At 34.1% G+C, this 19925-nt stretch overlaps 1 protein-coding gene across 1 annotated transcript; it reads right to left on the reverse strand.

Moving 5' to 3' along the window:
- Positions 1-18120: 18120 nt before the first annotated feature.
- Positions 18121-18689, reverse strand: ksh (transmembrane protein 167A-like protein ksh). Its single transcript, XM_028313328.1, has 3 exons — positions 18591-18689; positions 18384-18493; positions 18121-18309 (listed from the first exon to the last, which is right to left on the reverse strand). Exons 1-3 carry the CDS (start codon positions 18591-18593, stop codon positions 18204-18206), a joined length of 219 nt encoding a protein of 72 aa, XP_028169129.1. The 5' UTR covers positions 18594-18689; the 3' UTR covers positions 18121-18203.
- Between the last annotated feature and the right edge of the window lie 1236 nt (positions 18690-19925).

Genomic DNA, 19925 nt, shown 5'->3' on the forward strand with positions numbered 1-19925 from the left:
TGTGGACACTGCACCAAAATTAGAAACGCTTAGTTCAATTATTTTTTGTCGAATTTGTAAAAGAAAATACTCATTAATAATGTTGTCCTCAAAATGGAACCTCTGTATATTTTCGTGTAAAAAAAAATCAAAGTTCTATGTCATAAAAAACATATGATTTTCAGCTACGCCGCTCAAAAAATGTGTTTGGGAAATTGACCCACTTACTACATGTTATAGGAGGCGTTTATGAAAGCGAAGTTATTAATTTATGTACAAACTAGTACATTTTTACAGTATTTTTACTCAATGAAAACATTCCGAAAACGCTATCAGGAATATTCGGGTATTTCTCATCGCCACGGTTCTCATCGTCACCTTCATGGCGAATTTTGTTTCTAACTTATTTCAACTTTTTGTAAACAAAAATTGTAGCGCTTGATGTGAAGATTGTATTCTCAGTAAATCAGTCAAATAGTGAGTCTCGTTTGGAAGCTTTAACGTTTTGAATTTTTTGATGCCACGAAAATGATTCTGTACTTCACAGCAATAATTTTTTCAAACTTTATTACTGTAGATGACTCTTAAGTGTTTATAAAACATATATTTTCATAGATAAATAGCAATAACATAATATACGCCGTGTGGTGACGGCAGAGTAGAATACATTTGTCACCAACTCCAACTCTTCCCGCGGGTGTCGTAAGAGGCGACTTAGGGACACTACACATCAAACAGAGAACGGGCAGCAGCGCTCTCTGAAAAACATCAATATTTTAAACTGCGATCTCCAACCCGCCTGCCAAGCGTGGGGATTATGGCAATACCCTCCACTATTGTGAAGGAGGCTCATAGTCCAGCAGTGGACTGTAAAGGGCTGTTTATGATGAACATAATATAAATAGTAGGTGGTCCTTATTCCTACGAAAAAAAATTTTTTTCTTATATTTTGCGGGGCACCACGTCATTTGAATATACCATATGAGTCTTTCATTTTTTTTTAAATTTTTTAAAAGACATTTAGGCATTAGGCTACCAAGGTTTGAACTTTAAGTAAAAACACAAAATTTGTATTTGTTAGATTCATTTATTTTTATAGCCGAAAAATAAAAATATTACAAAATTATTGTTGTTGCTATGAACTAAGATATTATGTACCTACAATGTACATAATTGAATCAATTATTTTTAAGATATAAGAGTTGACTTGTTAGTATCTCGACGCGTCGGTACCATGGTCGGTACAGAAGAGGGGATGAGGGGAGAAGGGGACAAGAAGCGATTGTCTATTCTATCTATGCAATGTTCATTTGCACGTAAAATGTGATATAAACACTTGTAAATATTTTGACAGCTGGTAGCGACCTCTAAATCTTAACCAAAAAAAAACAAAAAAAGCTAATTGCATATTTAGAGGTATAAAGGTATATTCGAATGAGAAAGTGCCCCGGGGATAATTCAAAAGTCGAAAAATAAGGACCACCCTAATAAATATCTACCTACTTAAATAAGTACAAGATAAAATTTTACCGATTACGTCACCTACTAAGTTACAAGATTCTACGCAATTGGTTTTAAGGGTGACACTGGTGGCATTTTGAAATGCTAAAGAAGCAAAAAACGGATTATCAGTACCTCAATAAAAAGAACTCTAACTGATAATTTCAGTCCCTCAACAAAAAAAAAAATATTTAGGCCAGAGGGCCTCGTATTTTTGTTGTACAACTTTTAACTCAAACTTCAGATTACATTTATCTTACAAACAGATACACAGTCACTCATATGTATACAGACATACATACAGTCATTCAGACAGATAACAAAAATACCCTTATTTATTTATTGATGTACTGATCTCTACTTACCACGTATAATTTATTAGTTATTAAAATATTGTAAAAACATAAACACCAGTCACTATATTTTAAAATAAACCAAAGCAAGAAATCACTTTCGTGGCCTAAAATCACCTTCGTGTATAAAACACCACGAAGGTGATGCCACGAAGGTGACGAAAATTTTTGTTTTTTATGAATTATCCTTAAATTTGAATTTAACTGTTCAAGTCGAATACTACACAAATAAGTCTAACATGTTAAGTTTTCAATGGCAAAGTTTCAATTATCTAAATTGTTTAAATGACATTGGGAACTTTTTGCCCCACTTTTCGAAAAGTAGCGGACACAAACGAAACCTATCACAGATGATACATACTAATATCCAATGAATTTGCGTGCATTTTTTTTTTCTCTCTTATATGGGAATATTGAGAAAATGAAGTTTTAATATTTTATTTTATTTTACATTTAGGTAACATTTTTGACGACCTCAGTGGCGGAGAGGCGCACACACCGGTTTTCAAGGTGTGCCGAGCCAATCCTGAGGTCCCGGGTTCGATTCCCGGCCGGGACAATATAGAAAACGATCTTTTCACATTGTCTCTGGTTTGGGTGTGTTGTGGTTCGTCGTTCCCGATTTCCATAACACAAATGCCTTAGCTATTTATTTTGGGTTGGAGTAATATATGAGTTGTTGACTAATATTAATTTAAGTATTTATAATATTTTATTTATTTATATTATTTTATTTATATTTTTTATTTATATTATTTTATTTATATTTTTTATTTATTTATATTATTTTATTTACTTTTATTGGTTACTCTGCAATGCCAAACAACATAACATGTAAAAATATCAAATCATTTTAGACAAATATATTTTCAACTTAGACTCGTCATATGTCAGAATTCCCATATCTCACAACATAGCGCTTTAAGTGAATATAAAGTACAAGTATAAAGCTTTGAAATAAAATACGTTTCATTTTTGTCCGCCCTGGGGCATTTTCTCATATTAAAGTTCCCAATGTCCTTTAGAGGTAGAAAATATTGTTCAAGCAAGCGACGGTATGTCTATGGATAGTCACAAAAAGTTATGTATTTTTTTCGCGGAGCGACGATCGACCTATCTCACCTCCCCAATGGTCGAAGCGCGACTGACGTTAACCGAATAGAACGAATGTGATTGGTTGCTGATGTTCGGTTTAACGACAATCTTGTATTATTACCCAAAATTTTAGGTACCTAAAATCGTGTGACCAACGTATTTCGCTTTCTCAATTCAAAATAATTATAAGAAGATATTTTTTTGACTATTGTGTGGAAAGTATATTTAATTACGATGATTTTAGTATATGCTACACACAAATTGAATGAAAATTGTGAATGCAGTAACCAAATGTTTCATTGCAACCGAAGGTGTGACACGATGAGAACGCGAAAAATCACCCCGTTTTTTATCGTTTCATGTGATTTTTTCATATTATTTTTGCTTTTATTACGATAAAATTTATTTTGTATGTAGCTAAATAGATATTTTATCATCTGATTTCAAAGTTATTGTTCTAACTTATACCGTTTATGAACTATTATTGTGTGACCATCAAATTTGAGTGTAAATGAGAAGTACCCATTCATGACTTGAAGATTTTTTCAGGAAACGGCACTTCACATTATACAAACATGTAGGTACTTACACACTACAACTAAAAAGAAATTGCTCGACCATACAAGTCGTATTGTTAGAATCATATTATAAAACTAGCGGCCGCCCGCGACTTCGTACGCGTGGATCCCGTTTTACCCCCTTCATTTATCTTACGCGGTTTAGATTTTTTCATACAAATGTTTTTTCCCGCTAACTCCCGTTCCAGTGGGAATTTTGCAATATCCTGTTGTAACTAAGCTTTATGTTTATTAAGGTACCTACATGCCAAATTTCAAGCGTCTAACTTAAGCGGTTTAGATTTTTCATACAAAAGGATTTTTCTGCGAATTCCCGATCCCGTGGGAATTTCGGGAATTCCTTGTTGTAACTAAGCTTTAAGTTTACTAAGGTACCTACATACCAAATTTCAAGCGTCTGACTTAAGCGGTTTAGATTTTTCATACAAAAGTATTTTCCCGCTAATTACTGTTCCCGTGGGAATTCCTAAGTATCCTATAACCTGCCCAGGAGTATGAAGAATAATTGTACCAAGTTTCGTTAAAATCCGTCGAGTAGTTTTTGTTTCTATAAGGAACATACAGACAGACAGACAGACAGACAGACAGACAGACAAAAATTTTACTGATTGCATTTTTGGCATCAGTATCGATCACTAATCACCCACCCCCTGATAGTTATTTTGAAAATATATTTCATTTACAGAATTGACCTTTCTACAGATTTATTATAAGTAGGTATAGATGTTGTTAGTACTGATTTAAAAAAATGTCTTTAGCAAAACAAAATCACTAATAAAATCAGTCTTTGAATATTGTTTCATAAATAAATATAGGTACTAAACTATTTACCTAAGTACATTTTATTGTTAACTGCAGTTTAATATCGCTTCAAGGGTAATTTAATTTAACATTATCAAATCAGTAAGAATGCGAGCCATCAGTTTATTTTTATCACAATAAAGAAACTATTATTTTTACACCATGTTATCAGATCGTAATCGTCACATAGAACAAACTTGGTGAGAAGAGAAACGAAAGAATAGCTATATTAAAACAAAGTCCTTCATCGTCTGTCTTTCTGTTTGCGAAAATCTCAAAATCTACTGAACGGATTTCATGGAGTTTTCCCCAAATTTAAATAAGAGTGATACGTAAGGGCTGTGGTATAATTTGTTAAGCATAGGACCTGTAACCAGGACAATTATTTTTGATCCCGGATTTTGAGAATATGTGCGATAAAGTCTTTTTGAGACAGATTAATATACACGTGAGTGAAGCCGCGGGCAAAAGCTAATATTCTATAATACCTAAGCACAATATTCACGTATTCTAGAACACTATTGTTAACAAGGGTATCTTATTAGAACAAAATGTCTCACGCTTCACCGGAAGAACGGATTTGTCTCTGAGATTGTGCATTGAAAGCGAGTAAATATACTCTCAGGATAAAAACAAACGACAGTATACTCTCTCCATTAATTTATCTGGCAGATAGTGTTACCTAACTGTTACAAAATCAGGAACTTGTAAGCTCAATGCCCGCAGCGCTTTTGGTCGCGATCGCCAAAGATAAGCAACGATGCCGTGGACGGATGCGGATGGGTGACCATTCCGATCATACTTACTTGCAATTAGGTATGGCAAGCATCTTTCGGAATGCACGTTAAAAGTGGGCCCCGATTAATTACATCTATTAGTCGAATAGTTAGATAACACCTGACTTAAAGATTGGCTTGCTACCTTACCTACCTTATTGCCCATAAGATAGGCCCATTAATTGATATTTATTGTCCGTGGTGCATAATCTTTTCTTAGAGGCTTTAAACCTTTGTTTGTCACCTGTCATCCGCTTTGCAATGGAGGGAAGTCGAACCTTAATTTCGAACTCCTGCTATGTTCTTCTGATTAATTTCGTTGCGGGTCCAATGACAGTTTAACTTACCCCCGGGACAAACTTGACCTTCATTGGTTGGGTTTTTATGGCGGTCAAGCTGTAGATCCTGGCTACACAAGAGTTGCAGTGGTGGGAACGAGAGGTGGGAATAGTCCTGTTACCTACCTTATTCCACCAATCCGCACCAGGCTAACGAGGAAGCATGTAGCCTTACTACCCCACAGTTGGGGTAAGCCACAGTGGGACTTACTGTAACCCTCAAAATAGAATGTTTATCAAGGCACTTTACCACTGATTTTTCCTAAACTTCATATGTTACAAAATTAGCAATGTTTCACAATAAGCCATTTTAAGTTTTGACTGGGGATAGTCCAAAAAAAATTTTTTTACAGTTTGACTTTCCCCTATTTGATTCACTGCTTGCACACTGGAGCTTCTGTTCTTACTACTTTTCATACGCATTATTACATATATTAGTGTCATTTTTAAGTACCGACATACGATATACGAAAAACTATAAATCAATGGCTTAAAACAAAACTGTCGTACGATACACTGACAAACGCACGCGACGGAAGTTTAACTGCGTTTTCGACGCATTGATTTAGGTACCGCAGTCACCTTCCTAGTTAACAGAAACATAACGATGCGTAAACTTGTGAAAGACATGCCTGTATTTGTGTGATGTTCTTTGTAATAAATGTATCTTTCTTTCTAAACTTGTGAAATACTCGTATACTTAGCAGTCCAACTGCGACGTGTCGTAGATCAATATCTGATAATTTACGACTTAGGCTTTGACAGTTGGTGACGGTTGGTCTGTAATTGTTTTATTCTTGTTCCCATTTCATTAGCTCATTAAATGTAGAGCCCCGGAAAAAAATCTATTATTAATCATTGAATAAAGTAAAACAGTAGGTACTTATCATTATTCTTTGGTGGAATAGTAGGAACTGAAAAGATTTTTAAATTTTTTTCACGAATGGGGGCTTTGACAGTCCAAATCAATTAGAGCGACTCTGAGGGAAAAAGCTTATTTGCTTAGGCTGAGTTTCACCACCTAACTTCGTTAACCGATGTGTTTGTATGGAGTTTGATGGAATTTTGACGTTTATTAAAGTTGAAGTAAGATTATGCAACACAGCTTTAGTGTATTTACTATACCTACTTAATTTTTCGATTGTTATACAGGGTGTTAGGTAAATGGGTATATGAGCCGACACTAGCCCATGTTAACATGGGCATATAAATGGTATGGTGAAGTCAGAAATTTGATATCATCATTTTATTTTTTTTAATTTTCATACATAATAAATTTTATGAAATCCGATTTGTATGAAAATTAAAATAATTAAAATGAAGATATCAATTTTCTGTCTTCACCATACCATTTACATGCACATGTTAACATGGGCTAGTGTCGGCTCATACACCCATTTACCTAACACCCTGTATATGTATATCTTATATCATAAAACTTAGATAAAAGCGCTATAAAAACGGCATTTCCACGCCATTTCAGAATACATCTGAAAACAATTCGGCTAATTTCTAATTGAAAGTAACAAAACAAGCGTTACGTGTTAAAATTCGCGAAAACACAAATAATAGACGGCTATTTCTCATCGCCACGGTTCTCATCGTCACCTTCGTGGCGAATTTTATTTCTATCTTATTTCAACTTTTTGTAAACAAAAATTGTAGCGCTTGATGTGAAGATTGTATTCTCAGTAAATCAGTCAAATAGTGAGTCTCGTTTGGCAGCTTTAACGTTTTGAATTTTTTGATGCCACGAAAGTGATTCTGTACTTCACAGCAATATTTTTTTCAAACTTTACTACTGTAAATGACTCTTAAGTGTTTATAAAACATATATTTTGTCTTATTTTCATAGATGCCGTGTGGGGACGGCCGTAAAGAATACAATTCTCCACCGCCAACAGGAGGCGTGTCGTAAGAGGATGGCTCTCAAACAGCTAAAGAACAACAAGGCACCGGGTGATGACGGAATAACATCGGAGCTTCTGAATGCGGGTGGAACACCGATACTGAAAGTCCTTCAGAGACTCTTTAACTCCGTCCTACTCCAGGGAACTACGCCAGAGGCATGGAACAGAAGCGTGGTGGTGCTCTTCTTCAAGAAAGGTGATAAGACCTTGCTGAAGAATTACAGACCCATCTCGCTTCTGAGTCATGTCTACAAACTGTTTTCGAGAGTCATCACGAACCGTCTCGCGCGTAGGTTCGATGACTTCCAGCCTCCCGAACAAGCCGGATTCCGAAAAGGTTATAGTACCATAGACCACATCCATACGCTGCGGCAGGTTATACAGAAGACTGAGGAGTATAACTTGCCACTATGCTTGGCGTTCGTGGACTATGAGAAGGCCTTCGATTCGATTGAGACTTGGGCAGTGTTACAATCTCTCCAGCGGTGCCGTATTGACTATCGGTATATCGAGGTGCTGAAGTGCTTGTACAAAAACGCCACCATGTCGGTCCGAGTACAGGAGCAGAGCACGGGGGCGATTCCACTGCAGCGAGGCGTTAGGCAGGGAGATGTTATATCTCCGAAACTGTTCACCGCTGCATTGGAAGACGCTTTCAAACTCCTGGAATGGAAAGGATTCGGCATAAACATTAATGGCGAGTACATCACTCACCTTCGGTTTGCCGACGATATTGTGGTCATGGCAGAATCGTTGGAAGATCTTGGCACAATGCTCGAAGACCTTAATCGAGTTTCCCAACAGGTAGGCCTGAGGATGAACATGGACAAAACGAAGCTTATGTCGAATGTCCATGTTACGCCCTACCCAGTTTCAGTTGGGAGCTCAATTCTCGAGATTGTCGACAAGTATGTCTACCTCGGACAAACGATCCAGCTAGGTAGGTCCAATTTCGAGAAGGAGGTCAATCGTCGAATCCAACTATAATGGGGATGTTGCCTGGGTCAAAAAGCAAGAGTTTTAATTAGTCCGTCAGTTGACTTATCAAAAAATACTCTACTCGTATTTTTCACTTTTTCAAACTAATGAAAATTTAAAGAGATAAAGCGCCCCAAAGTTCATAAGAAGAGGCCCGTGACGTCAACGCTTGCTTAAAAATGCCGCACGTTGTGACGTCGTGCGCAACTTCAACGCACCATAACTATGTAATTATTCGAATAAAATTATTATATTATATTCAAATAAAATTATACGTGTCCAATATTTTTTGATATTAAACATTACGGACTAAAAAAATTTTTTTAGGCAACTAGCCTATTAATGACAGAAGATCTCTCTTAAAAACCTGCTACAAGCTGTCAATCGAGTCGTCCATAAAATACGGCACTATTCCCACCTCTCGTAGCCACCGCTGCAACTCCTGTGTAGCCAGGATCTACAGCTTGACCGCCAATAAAAACCCAACCAGTGAAGGTTAAGTTTGTCGTCCATAAAATAGTCCAAAATTAAGTGATCGTTAAAAAACTGAGCTTACTTATTCCAAGTTTATTATGCTCTTACATAATAGAAAGACATTAATGTTACGTCGGATTCCATTGTAATGTCCTATTGTTTGTAAAACTATTAATTTGCCAAAAATAGACGTTATAATTCCATTTTCCCATAACAGATGTTATTCTTTTGGGATTTTAAAATGGTCTGCAATTAAAGAAAACAATTTTTGAGTTGTGTCATGAATTTAAGAGTTATTTATCTTCACATTTCGTCTTTTTAAGTAAATAACAAGTTTAATTTGGTCTACTTTTTGTGTTTCTGAAAATCACACTTGTATTTCAATGGGATGACAAGCAATATTATTTTAATCTATTGAATAAATATAGAAATTAAGGTAACCCATTGCACCATCTTATTTTAACTTTAAGAAATAAAGCTGTTAATAATCAAATATGCTATTCAGTATTCTGATAAGTTATTTCTAAATACGTACTTACTACTTAATGTGCTAGTATTCTATTCTATTTCTAGTAGGTATTTTTAATTTAACGTCATTAGTAAGGGATCTCTATAAGGGCACTGCATTTTACAATTATTAAATTAATACATTTTGTAATTAAAACCGCTTCATCTGGTGTTAGGTTAAACTTTCATCTCGCGGTCCGAATCGACCACAGTTTTCTCTGTCCTTGGTATTTGCGGTGAAGTAGAAATTATATCGAATTAATACTTTTATCTAGGCTATGCTAAGGAACAGTTAAATATTAAATACATTATTTTATGCATAATGTTCTCTGGTTCCCATAGTACCCGGTTTGCTAGTTTACAAATACAAAATGTATTTATTTACAACAACTTACTTTGGGACTATGGCACTGTAAAATGTTCAATTCAAGGTTTTTTCATAGTACCGATTGTAAGTAGACTCGTTGCTTTTAATAATTACTTAGTTAGTTTATTTAATTATTCTTAATTGTTTCAGGTATTTTTCTTCCGCGAGTAAAACACAAAACGCTCATCATTGGTGCGCCGTCAACGAATCATGGTAATCCTAACAATATTTAGATTAAATAAGAGTAACCTAACCAAAGGGCAATTTTCCTGTGGCCACGTGGTCCTAGTGTCCTACTGCCTTTGTTCTACCGATCATAATTAGACCATATTTGAGGCAAAAACTTTTCTGAAAAATTCAAGTCATTTTAACAATAACTTAATAAGTACCTAGGTAATGTATCTAAATATTTGGGAGAAACCACTGTAAGTAGGGTAAACCACCCAATCATTGGCACTCTACCAATTTATTGGCATGCTCCAGTTTTTTAAGAAAATTAAGGTTTTTTGTAGCTAAACCTTATATTTTTTAGTAGAAATTGTACAGTAATATCATTTATTACTCAACTGGCTACACACGTTTTTTATTTTTTCAAACATCGCGGTGCATCAACCATTTGTTTGACAAACCGGGACCTGTGCGAAAAAAACAATCGAAATATTCGTTTTTTACTAAGGTAAGAGCTATCATAATCTTTTAAAAAAATGCAAATCTATTTTGTTGTCCCTATACATAATCATTTTGTCTTATTATTGAATATATTAACTGCCTTTTTAAAACATTATTTTATAATTTAACCGCCAACTTTTAATTATTTGTGGTGTGCCAACATTTGGTATGCGTAAAATCTGTTTATCCATTTTATTGGCACACATGCCAATAAAAGGGTATTTAAAATAATTTGAGTTTATTAAAAATTATACCTNGATACCGGATATTAAAAAACTACAACAATTTCCTATTAATGAAATGAAATACTTTAATCTTAGAGGTAAACATCAATAAAATGGCTTATAATAATGACGGGTTTTATTTAAAGTCCAAAAAGTTACATAAATCCATAATATTAAGGCCTTTAAAAAAAACTAATTTCTTTTTCTGGGCTATTCACTCTAATGACGAATACATAAATAGTAAATATACACGGTGGCCAAAACAGTGAGGTACATCAAGGTTTATCTAAATCACCCCCATGTGTATAATACGATTTTGCTTAGTTTAGGAGATTGAGTTAATTTTGTGATATTTTAAAATTCTATGACCTAGTAGGCTTTAAAAATATATATCTTATTTTTGGGTTGATTTTTCTCAGATTTCTTTTTTTTGACAGATTCGATATTATAGCCTGACCAGGACCATAAAAACTAGAGATGAAACGGATATCCGGCAACTATCCGGTAGGCCGGATATCCGGCCTAAATTTACTATCCGGCCGGATACCGGATAGTAACTCACTATCCGGCCGGATACCGGATATTAAAAAACTACAACAATTTCCTATTAATGAAATGAAATACTTTAATCTTAGAGGTAAACATCAATAAAATGGCTTATAATAATGACGGGTTTTATTTAAAGTCCAAAAAGTTACATAAATCCATAATATTAAGGCCTTTAAAAAAAACTAATTTCTTTTTCTGGGCTATTCACTCTAATGACGAATACATAAATAGTAAATATACACGGTGGCCAAAACAGTGAGGTACATCAAGGTTTATCTAAATCACCCCCATGTGTATAATACGATTTTGCTTAGTTTAGGAGATTGAGTTAATTTTGTGATATTTTAAAATTCTATGACCTAGTAGGCTTTAAAAATATATATCTTATTTTTGGGTTGATTTTTCTCAGATTTCTTTTTTTTGACAGATTCGATATTATAGCCTGACCAGGACCATAAAAACTAGAGATGAAACGGATATCCGGCAACTATCCGGTAGGCCGGATATCCGGCCTAAATTTACTATCCGGCCGGATACCGGATAGTAACTCACTATCCGGCCGGATACCGGATATTAAAAAACTACAACAATTTCCTATTAATGAAATGAAATACTTTAATCTTAGAGGTAAACATCAATAAAATGGCTTATAATAATGACGGGTTTTATTTAAAGTCCAAAAAGTTACATAAATCCATAATATTAAGGCCTTTAAAAAAAACTAATTTCTTTTTCTGGGCTATTCACTCTAATGACGAATACATAAATAGTAAATATACACGGTGGCCAAAACAGTGAGGTACATCAAGGTTTATCTAAATCACCCCCATGTGTATAATACGATTTTGCTTAGTTTAGGAGATTGAGTTAATTTTGTGATATTTTAAAATTCTATGACCTAGTAGGCTTTAAAAATATATATCTTATTTTTGGGTTGATTTTTCTCAGATTTCTTTTTTTTGACAGATTCGATATTATAGCCTGACCAGGACCATAAAAACTAGAGATGAAACGGATATCCGGCAACTATCCGGTAGGCCGGATATCCGGCCTAAATTTACTATCCGGCCGGATACCGGATAGTAACTCACTATCCGGCCGGATACCGGATATTAAAAAACTACAACAATTTCCTATTAATGAAATGAAATACTTTAATCTTAGAGGTAAACATCAATAAAATGGCTTATAATAATGACGGGTTTTATTTAAAGTCCAAAAAGTTACATAAATCCATAATATTAAGGCCTTTAAAAAAAACTAATTTCTTTTTCTGGGCTATTCACTCTAATGACGAATACATAAATAGTAAATATACACGGTGGCCAAAACAGTGAGGTACATCAAGGTTTATCTAAATCACCCCCATGTGTATAATACGATTTTGCTTAGTTTAGGAGATTGAGTTAATTTTGTGATATTTTAAAATTCTATGACCTAGTAGGCTTTAAAAATATATATCTTATTTTTGGGTTGATTTTTCTCAGATTTCTTTTTTTTGACAGATTCGATATTATAGCCTGACCAGGACCATAAAAACTAGAGATGAAACGGATATCCGGCAACTATCCGGTAGGCCGGATATCCGGCCTAAATTTACTATCCGGCCGGATACCGGATAGTAACTCACTATCCGGCCGGATACCGGATATTAAAAAACTACAACAATTTCCTATTAATGAAATGAAATACTTTAATCTTAGAGGTAAACATCAATAAAATGGCTTATAATAATGACGGGTTTTATTTAAAGTCCAAAAAGTTACATAAATCCATAATATTAAGGCCTTTAAAAAAAACTAATTTCTTTTTCTGGGCTATTCACTCTAATGACGAATACATAAATAGTAAATATACACGGTGGCCAAAACAGTGAGGTACATCAAGGTTTATCTAAATCACCCCCATGTGTATAATACGATTTTGCTTAGTTTAGGAGATTGAGTTAATTTTGTGATATTTTAAAATTCTATGACCTAGTAGGCTTTAAAAATATATATCTTATTTTTGGGTTGATTTTTCTCAGATTTCTTTTTTTTGACAGATTCGATATTATAGCCTGACCAGGACCATAAAAACTAGAGATGAAACGGATATCCGGCAACTATCCGGTAGGCCGGATATCCGGCCTAAATTTACTATCCGGCCGGATACCGGATAGTAACTCACTATCCGGCCGGATACCGGATATTAAAAAACTACAACAATTTCCTATTAATGAAATGAAATACTTTAATCTTAGAGGTAAACATCAATAAAATGGCTTATAATAATGACGGGTTTTATTTAAAGTCCAAAAAGTTACATAAATCCATAATATTAAGGCCTTTAAAAAAAACTAATTTCTTTTTCTGGGCTATTCACTCTAATGACGAATACATAAATAGTAAATATACACGGTGGCCAAAACAGTGAGGTACATCAAGGTTTATCTAAATCACCCCCATGTGTATAATACGATTTTGCTTAGTTTAGGAGATTGAGTTAATTTTGTGATATTTTAAAATTCTATGACCTAGTAGGCTTTAAAAATATATATCTTATTTTTGGGTTGATTTTTCTCAGATTTCTTTTTTTTGACAGATTCGATATTATAGCCTGACCAGGACCATAAAAACTAGAGATGAAACGGATATCCGGCAACTATCCGGTAGGCCGGATATCCGGCCTAAATTTACTATCCGGCCGGATACCGGATAGTAACTCACTATCCGGCCGGATACCGGATATTAAAAAACTACAACAATTTCCTATTAATGAAATGAAATACTTTAATCTTAGAGGTAAACATCAATAAAATGGCTTATAATAATGACGGGTTTTATTTAAAGTCCAAAAAGTTACATAAATCCATAATATTAAGGCCTTTAAAAAAAACTAATTTCTTTTTCTGGGCTATTCACTCTAATGACGAATACATAAATAGTAAATATACACGGTGGCCAAAACAGTGAGGTACATCAAGGTTTATCTAAATCACCCCCATGTGTATAATACGATTTTGCTTAGTTTAGGAGATTGAGTTAATTTTGTGATATTTTAAAATTCTATGACCTAGTAGGCTTTAAAAATATATATCTTATTTTTGGGTTGATTTTTCTCAGATTTCTTTTTTTTGACAGATTCGATATTATAGCCTGACCAGGACCATAAAAACTAGAGATGAAACGGATATCCGGCAACTATCCGGTAGGCCGGATATCCGGCCTAAATTTACTATCCGGCCGGATACCGGATAGTAACTCACTATCCGGCCGGATACCGGATATTAAAAAACTACAACAATTTCCTATTAATGAAATGAAATACTTTAATCTTAGAGGTAAACATCAATAAAATGGCTTATAATAATGACGGGTTTTATTTAAAGTCCAAAAAGTTACATAAATCCATAATATTAAGGCCTTTAAAAAAAACTAATTTCTTTTTCTGGGCTATTCACTCTAATGACGAATACATAAATAGTAAATATACACGGTGGCCAAAACAGTGAGGTACATCAAGGTTTATCTAAATCACCCCCATGTGTATAATACGATTTTGCTTAGTTTAGGAGATTGAGTTAATTTTGTGATATTTTAAAATTCTATGACCTAGTAGGCTTTAAAAATATATATCTTATTTTTGGGTTGATTTTTCTCAGATTTCTTTTTTTTGACAGATTCGATATTATAGCCTGACCAGGACCATAAAAACTAGAGATGAAACGGATATCCGGCAACTATCCGGTAGGCCGGATATCCGGCCTAAATTTACTATCCGGCCGGATACCGGATAGTAACTCACTATCCGGCCGGATACCGGATATTAAAAAACTACAACAATTTCCTATTAATGAAATGAAATACTTTAATCTTAGAGGTAAACATCAATAAAATGGCTTATAATAATGACGGGTTTTATTTAAAGTCCAAAAAGTTACATAAATCCATAATATTAAGGCCTTTAAAAAAAACTAATTTCTTTTTCTGGGCTATTCACTCTAATGACGAATACATAAATAGTAAATATACACGGTGGCCAAAACAGTGAGGTACATCAAGGTTTATCTAAATCACCCCCATGTGTATAATACGATTTTGCTTAGTTTAGGAGATTGAGTTAATTTTGTGATATTTTAAAATTCTATGACCTAGTAGGCTTTAAAAATATATATCTTATTTTTGGGTTGATTTTTCTCAGATTTCTTTTTTTTGACAGATTCGATATTATAGCCTGACCAGGACCATAAAAACTAGAGATGAAACGGATATCCGGCAACTATCCGGTAGGCCGGATATCCGGCCTAAATTTACTATCCGGCCGGATACCGGATAGTAACTCACTATCCGGCCGGATACCGGATATTAAAAAACTACAACAATTTCCTATTAATGAAATGAAATACTTTAATCTTAGAGGTAAACATCAATAAAATGGCTTATAATAATGACGGGTTTTATTTAAAGTCCAAAAAGTTACATAAATCCATAATATTAAGGCCTTTAAAAAAAACTAATTTCTTTTTCTGGGCTATTCACTCTAATGACGAATACATAAATAGTAAATATACACGGTGGCCAAAACAGTGAGGTACATCAAGGTTTATCTAAATCACCCCCATGTGTATAATACGATTTTGCTTAGTTTAGGAGATTGAGTTAATTTTGTGATATTTTAAAATTCTATGACCTAGTAGGCTTTAAAAATATATATCTTATTTTTGGGTTGATTTTTCTCAGATTTCTTTTTTTTGACAGATTCGATATTATAGCCTGACCAGGACCATAAAAACTAGAGATGAAACGGATATCCGGCAACTATCCGGTAGGCCGGATATCCGGCCTAAATTTACTATCCGGCCGGATACCGGATAGTAACTCACTATCCGGCCGGATACCGGATATTAAAAAACTACAACAATTTCCTATTAATGAAATGAAATACTTTAATCTTAGAGGTAAACATCAATAAAATGGCTTATAATAATGACGGGTTTTATTTAAAGTCCAAAAAGTTACATAAATCCATAATATTAAGGCCTTTAAAAAAAACTAATTTCTTTTTCTGGGCTATTCACTCTAATGACGAATACATAAATAGTAAATATACACGGTGGCCAAAACAGTGAGGTACATCAAGGTTTATCTAAATCACCCCCATGTGTATAATACGATTTTGCTTAGTTTAGGAGATTGAGTTAATTTTGTGATATTTTAAAATTCTATGACCTAGTAGGCTTTAAAAATATATATCTTATTTTTGGGTTGATTTTTCTCAGATTTCTTTTTTTTGACAGATTCGATATTATAGCCTGACCAGGACCATAAAAACTAGAGATGAAACGGATATCCGGCAACTATCCGGTAGGCCGGATATCCGGCCTAAATTTACTATCCGGCCGGATACCGGATAGTAACTCACTATCCGGCCGGATACCGGATATTAAAAAACTACAACAATTTCCTATTAATGAAATGAAATACTTTAATCTTAGAGGTAAACATCAATAAAATGGCTTATAATAATGACGGGTTTTATTTAAAGTCCAAAAAGTTACATAAATCCATAATATTAAGGCCTTTAAAAAAAACTAATTTCTTTTTCTGGGCTATTCACTCTAATGACGAATACATAAATAGTAAATATACACGGTGGCCAAAACAGTGAGGTACATCAAGGTTTATCTAAATCACCCCCATGTGTATAATACGATTTTGCTTAGTTTAGGAGATTGAGTTAATTTTGTGATATTTTAAAATTCTATGACCTAGTAGGCTTTAAAAATATATATCTTATTTTTGGGTTGATTTTTCTCAGATTTCTTTTTTTTGACAGATTCGATATTATAGCCTGACCAGGACCATAAAAACTAGAGATGAAACGGATATCCGGCAACTATCCGGTAGGCCGGATATCCGGCCTAAATTTACTATCCGGCCGGATACCGGATAGTAACTCACTATCCGGCCGGATACCGGATATTAAAAAACTACAACAATTTCCTATTAATGAAATGAAATACTTTAATCTTAGAGGTAAACATCAATAAAATGGCTTATAATAATGACGGGTTTTATTTAAAGTCCAAAAAGTTACATAAATCCATAATATTAAGGCCTTTAAAAAAAACTAATTTCTTTTTCTGGGCTATTCACTCTAATGACGAATACATAAATAGTAAATATACACGGTGGCCAAAACAGTGAGGTACATCAAGGTTTATCTAAATCACCCCCATGTGTATAATACGATTTTGTCAAAATCAATTGACGAAAAAATACAAATTATGGTAGATTGATGTGCCAGCAACTCTAAATAAATTCTAAAATAATAATCCTTGCTTGCTTATGAACCAAATAGTATGAATTCATGGATAAAATAAATATTTTTTTCCGATGCGCACAAAAATTCGCCCGCTGTGTCCTGAAGAAAAAAATTTTTTCACCTACTTTTTGCGAAAAAAGTACCATACAATGTTATATTTTTATAATCTTGATAAATGTAGCTTTCAGGTCATATTTTTTTTATTAGATTATCTCCAGTAGTTTAAAAGTAAACGACGTTTATTTAAAAAAATACTTTTTGGTTTTTGTGAATTTTACTCAATATTTTTATTTTTTTGTATGAAAAGGCAAAAAGTTTGTTCTAGAAATGAATTTGCCATCCTTTAATTATCCGTAAATGATACCACACTTGCCATAATACCCATAGTTTTGAAGATATGGGCCTTAAAGTGAAGCGCGGCGGAAGGAAACTTGCCCCCCCTCCCCCTGCTACCACAGGGGGGGCTCCCGATGTCTACCGACGGAAATCCACTCAGGAGCACCCAAAGAACCACTGTTGCAAAAATGAGCCTTCTATACCAAAGTGGAGGGGTCTCCATACAAATCATTGCACTAAATTCCCTACTATGAACAAAGAAATAGTAACTATCCTAAATTGCTAATAGCTTGTGAAGTACCTCCTACTGCACAGGTACTTAACAAGCCGATAGGTATTGTTATATTGTGGAAATTAAATAAAAGTTTACAATCAACAGATAAATGGTTCAATAAAATATATTATCATAGTAGTACATACTTAACTGTGATTAAAACTTATCATAATTAATTTTACATAAATTTTATGTGAGGAATAGAATAGAAAACGCCATAACTAAACAAGATACAGCTACATACGGAGATTTCCTCTCTCCAATCCTTGCACACTTCCAGAATGTTCCCATTAACCTGAAAACAAAATAAAAAACATGTTTTTGCAAGATAGTAGGTATCTAATATTTAAAAAACTCAATTTTACGTACCCAGTTTTGTTTCTGTCCATGAGACTTGGGAAAAATGATCTCAAATATGCACAAGTGCAGATCAATAGCAAAATAACAGACAGCAAACTTTGAAAATTAAAAATTGCACTCTGTAACAAAAGGGGCAGGTTTAGTATTGTAGCCAGATTATTTAAACTGTAACTCAAGTCTTACTGTATATACTAATTTAAATAAAAGTATGCTTACCATTTTGAAAATATAAAATAATTAAATTATCATGAAAATTCTAATTTTCGGACACTTTTTGTTATTGTGCAGTGACAACAAGTGACAATGACGTGTGTGGTGTTGCATACTGCGTAAACTCTTAAAAGTACTAATATGAATGAACTGATTTAAACTCTAGAGCAGTGTGTTTCAACCTGTGGCACTATGGAGCGAAATTGCGATTTATGGACATAGCGATTTTTTTCACAATTTCTATTTGAAAAAAATACCTATCGATAGGTTACGTTATTCTGATGAATAAATGCTGCACAAGTTTTTCTCTAAAACCAATAGTTTGACTGGAAAAAAATATTTTCCATTTTCGTTGTATGGAATGAAACATAAAGTGGTCGATTTCGACTAAGCCTAACAAGCCATAGAACAAGGCTCAAGTAGTTTCAAAGCAAGATCTGTCAAGGCTTAGTCGAAATCGACCACTTTATGTTTCATTCCATACAAAGAAAATGGAAAATATTTTTTTCCAGTCAAACTATTGGTTTTAGAGAAAAACTTGTGCAGCATTTATTCATCAGAATAACGTAACCTATCGATAGGTATTTTTTTCAAATAGAAATTGTGAAAAAAACGCTATGTCCATAAATCTCAATTTCGCTCCATAGTGTGTGGGTCGCGCGCTACCCCCTGGGGGGTCGCCAAGCCTCTATAGGTGGGGTCGCGATAGGTAGTAAAAATCATAAAATAAATTTTAATGATGTATGGATTTAAATATCCGATTCCCACAACATATTTGTAACATTATAAAATGCATGGAAAAAAAAGTGAGCGGTCGGGCAGTCACAAAAAATTTTTTCATACTAGGGTCGCAAAATATTTTTTCATACATACATTTATGAAAAAGGTTATAAAACATTGCTCTAAAGCAAAATACCTTAGAATGCTAGTGGCGGATTAACAGGGGGGCAGAAGCAGCCCGCCCCGGGCCCCTGGTCTTTGGGCGGCCCCAAATGCCTCTACGTTCTCCTGATCTAATCCTAAACAAAACTAATGTATGACGGGGGGGCCGGGGTGGCTCACCCCCCTCCCCAGAACGGTCTGGTTACCCAGCTCCCCCAGGAGTGACTCGACTTTAAAAAGCTTAATTTCTGAAAATTAAATATTCTTCGTCAGTATATTTACTAAAAGTTACATAAATAGTAATTATAAACTACTAGCACCACTGTTTACGTGGAAGTAAAGCAATGGAATAGATAAATATAAAGAATAAAAAAATAACAAGAACGTTACAAACAAAAGATAAAATTATACGTGATCATCACAATTTCATTACAATTTCTAAAAGTATTCTCACCCTAT

The sequence above is a fragment of the Ostrinia furnacalis genome, unplaced genomic scaffold (genome assembly GCF_004193835.3).
Source record: "Ostrinia furnacalis isolate ACB-3 unplaced genomic scaffold, ASM419383v2 OfSCF4231, whole genome shotgun sequence".
In the NCBI taxonomy this organism is placed as follows: Eukaryota; Metazoa; Arthropoda; class Insecta; order Lepidoptera; family Crambidae; genus Ostrinia; species Ostrinia furnacalis.

What these genes read in the sequence shown, in the direction of transcription:
- ksh (XM_028313328.1), bottom strand. An exon ending in ATGGACAGAAACAAAACTGG is followed by an intron (nt 18,310 to 18,383) that starts GTACGTAAAATT and finishes TTTTGTTTTCAG; the next exon opens with GTTAATGGGAACATTCTGGA.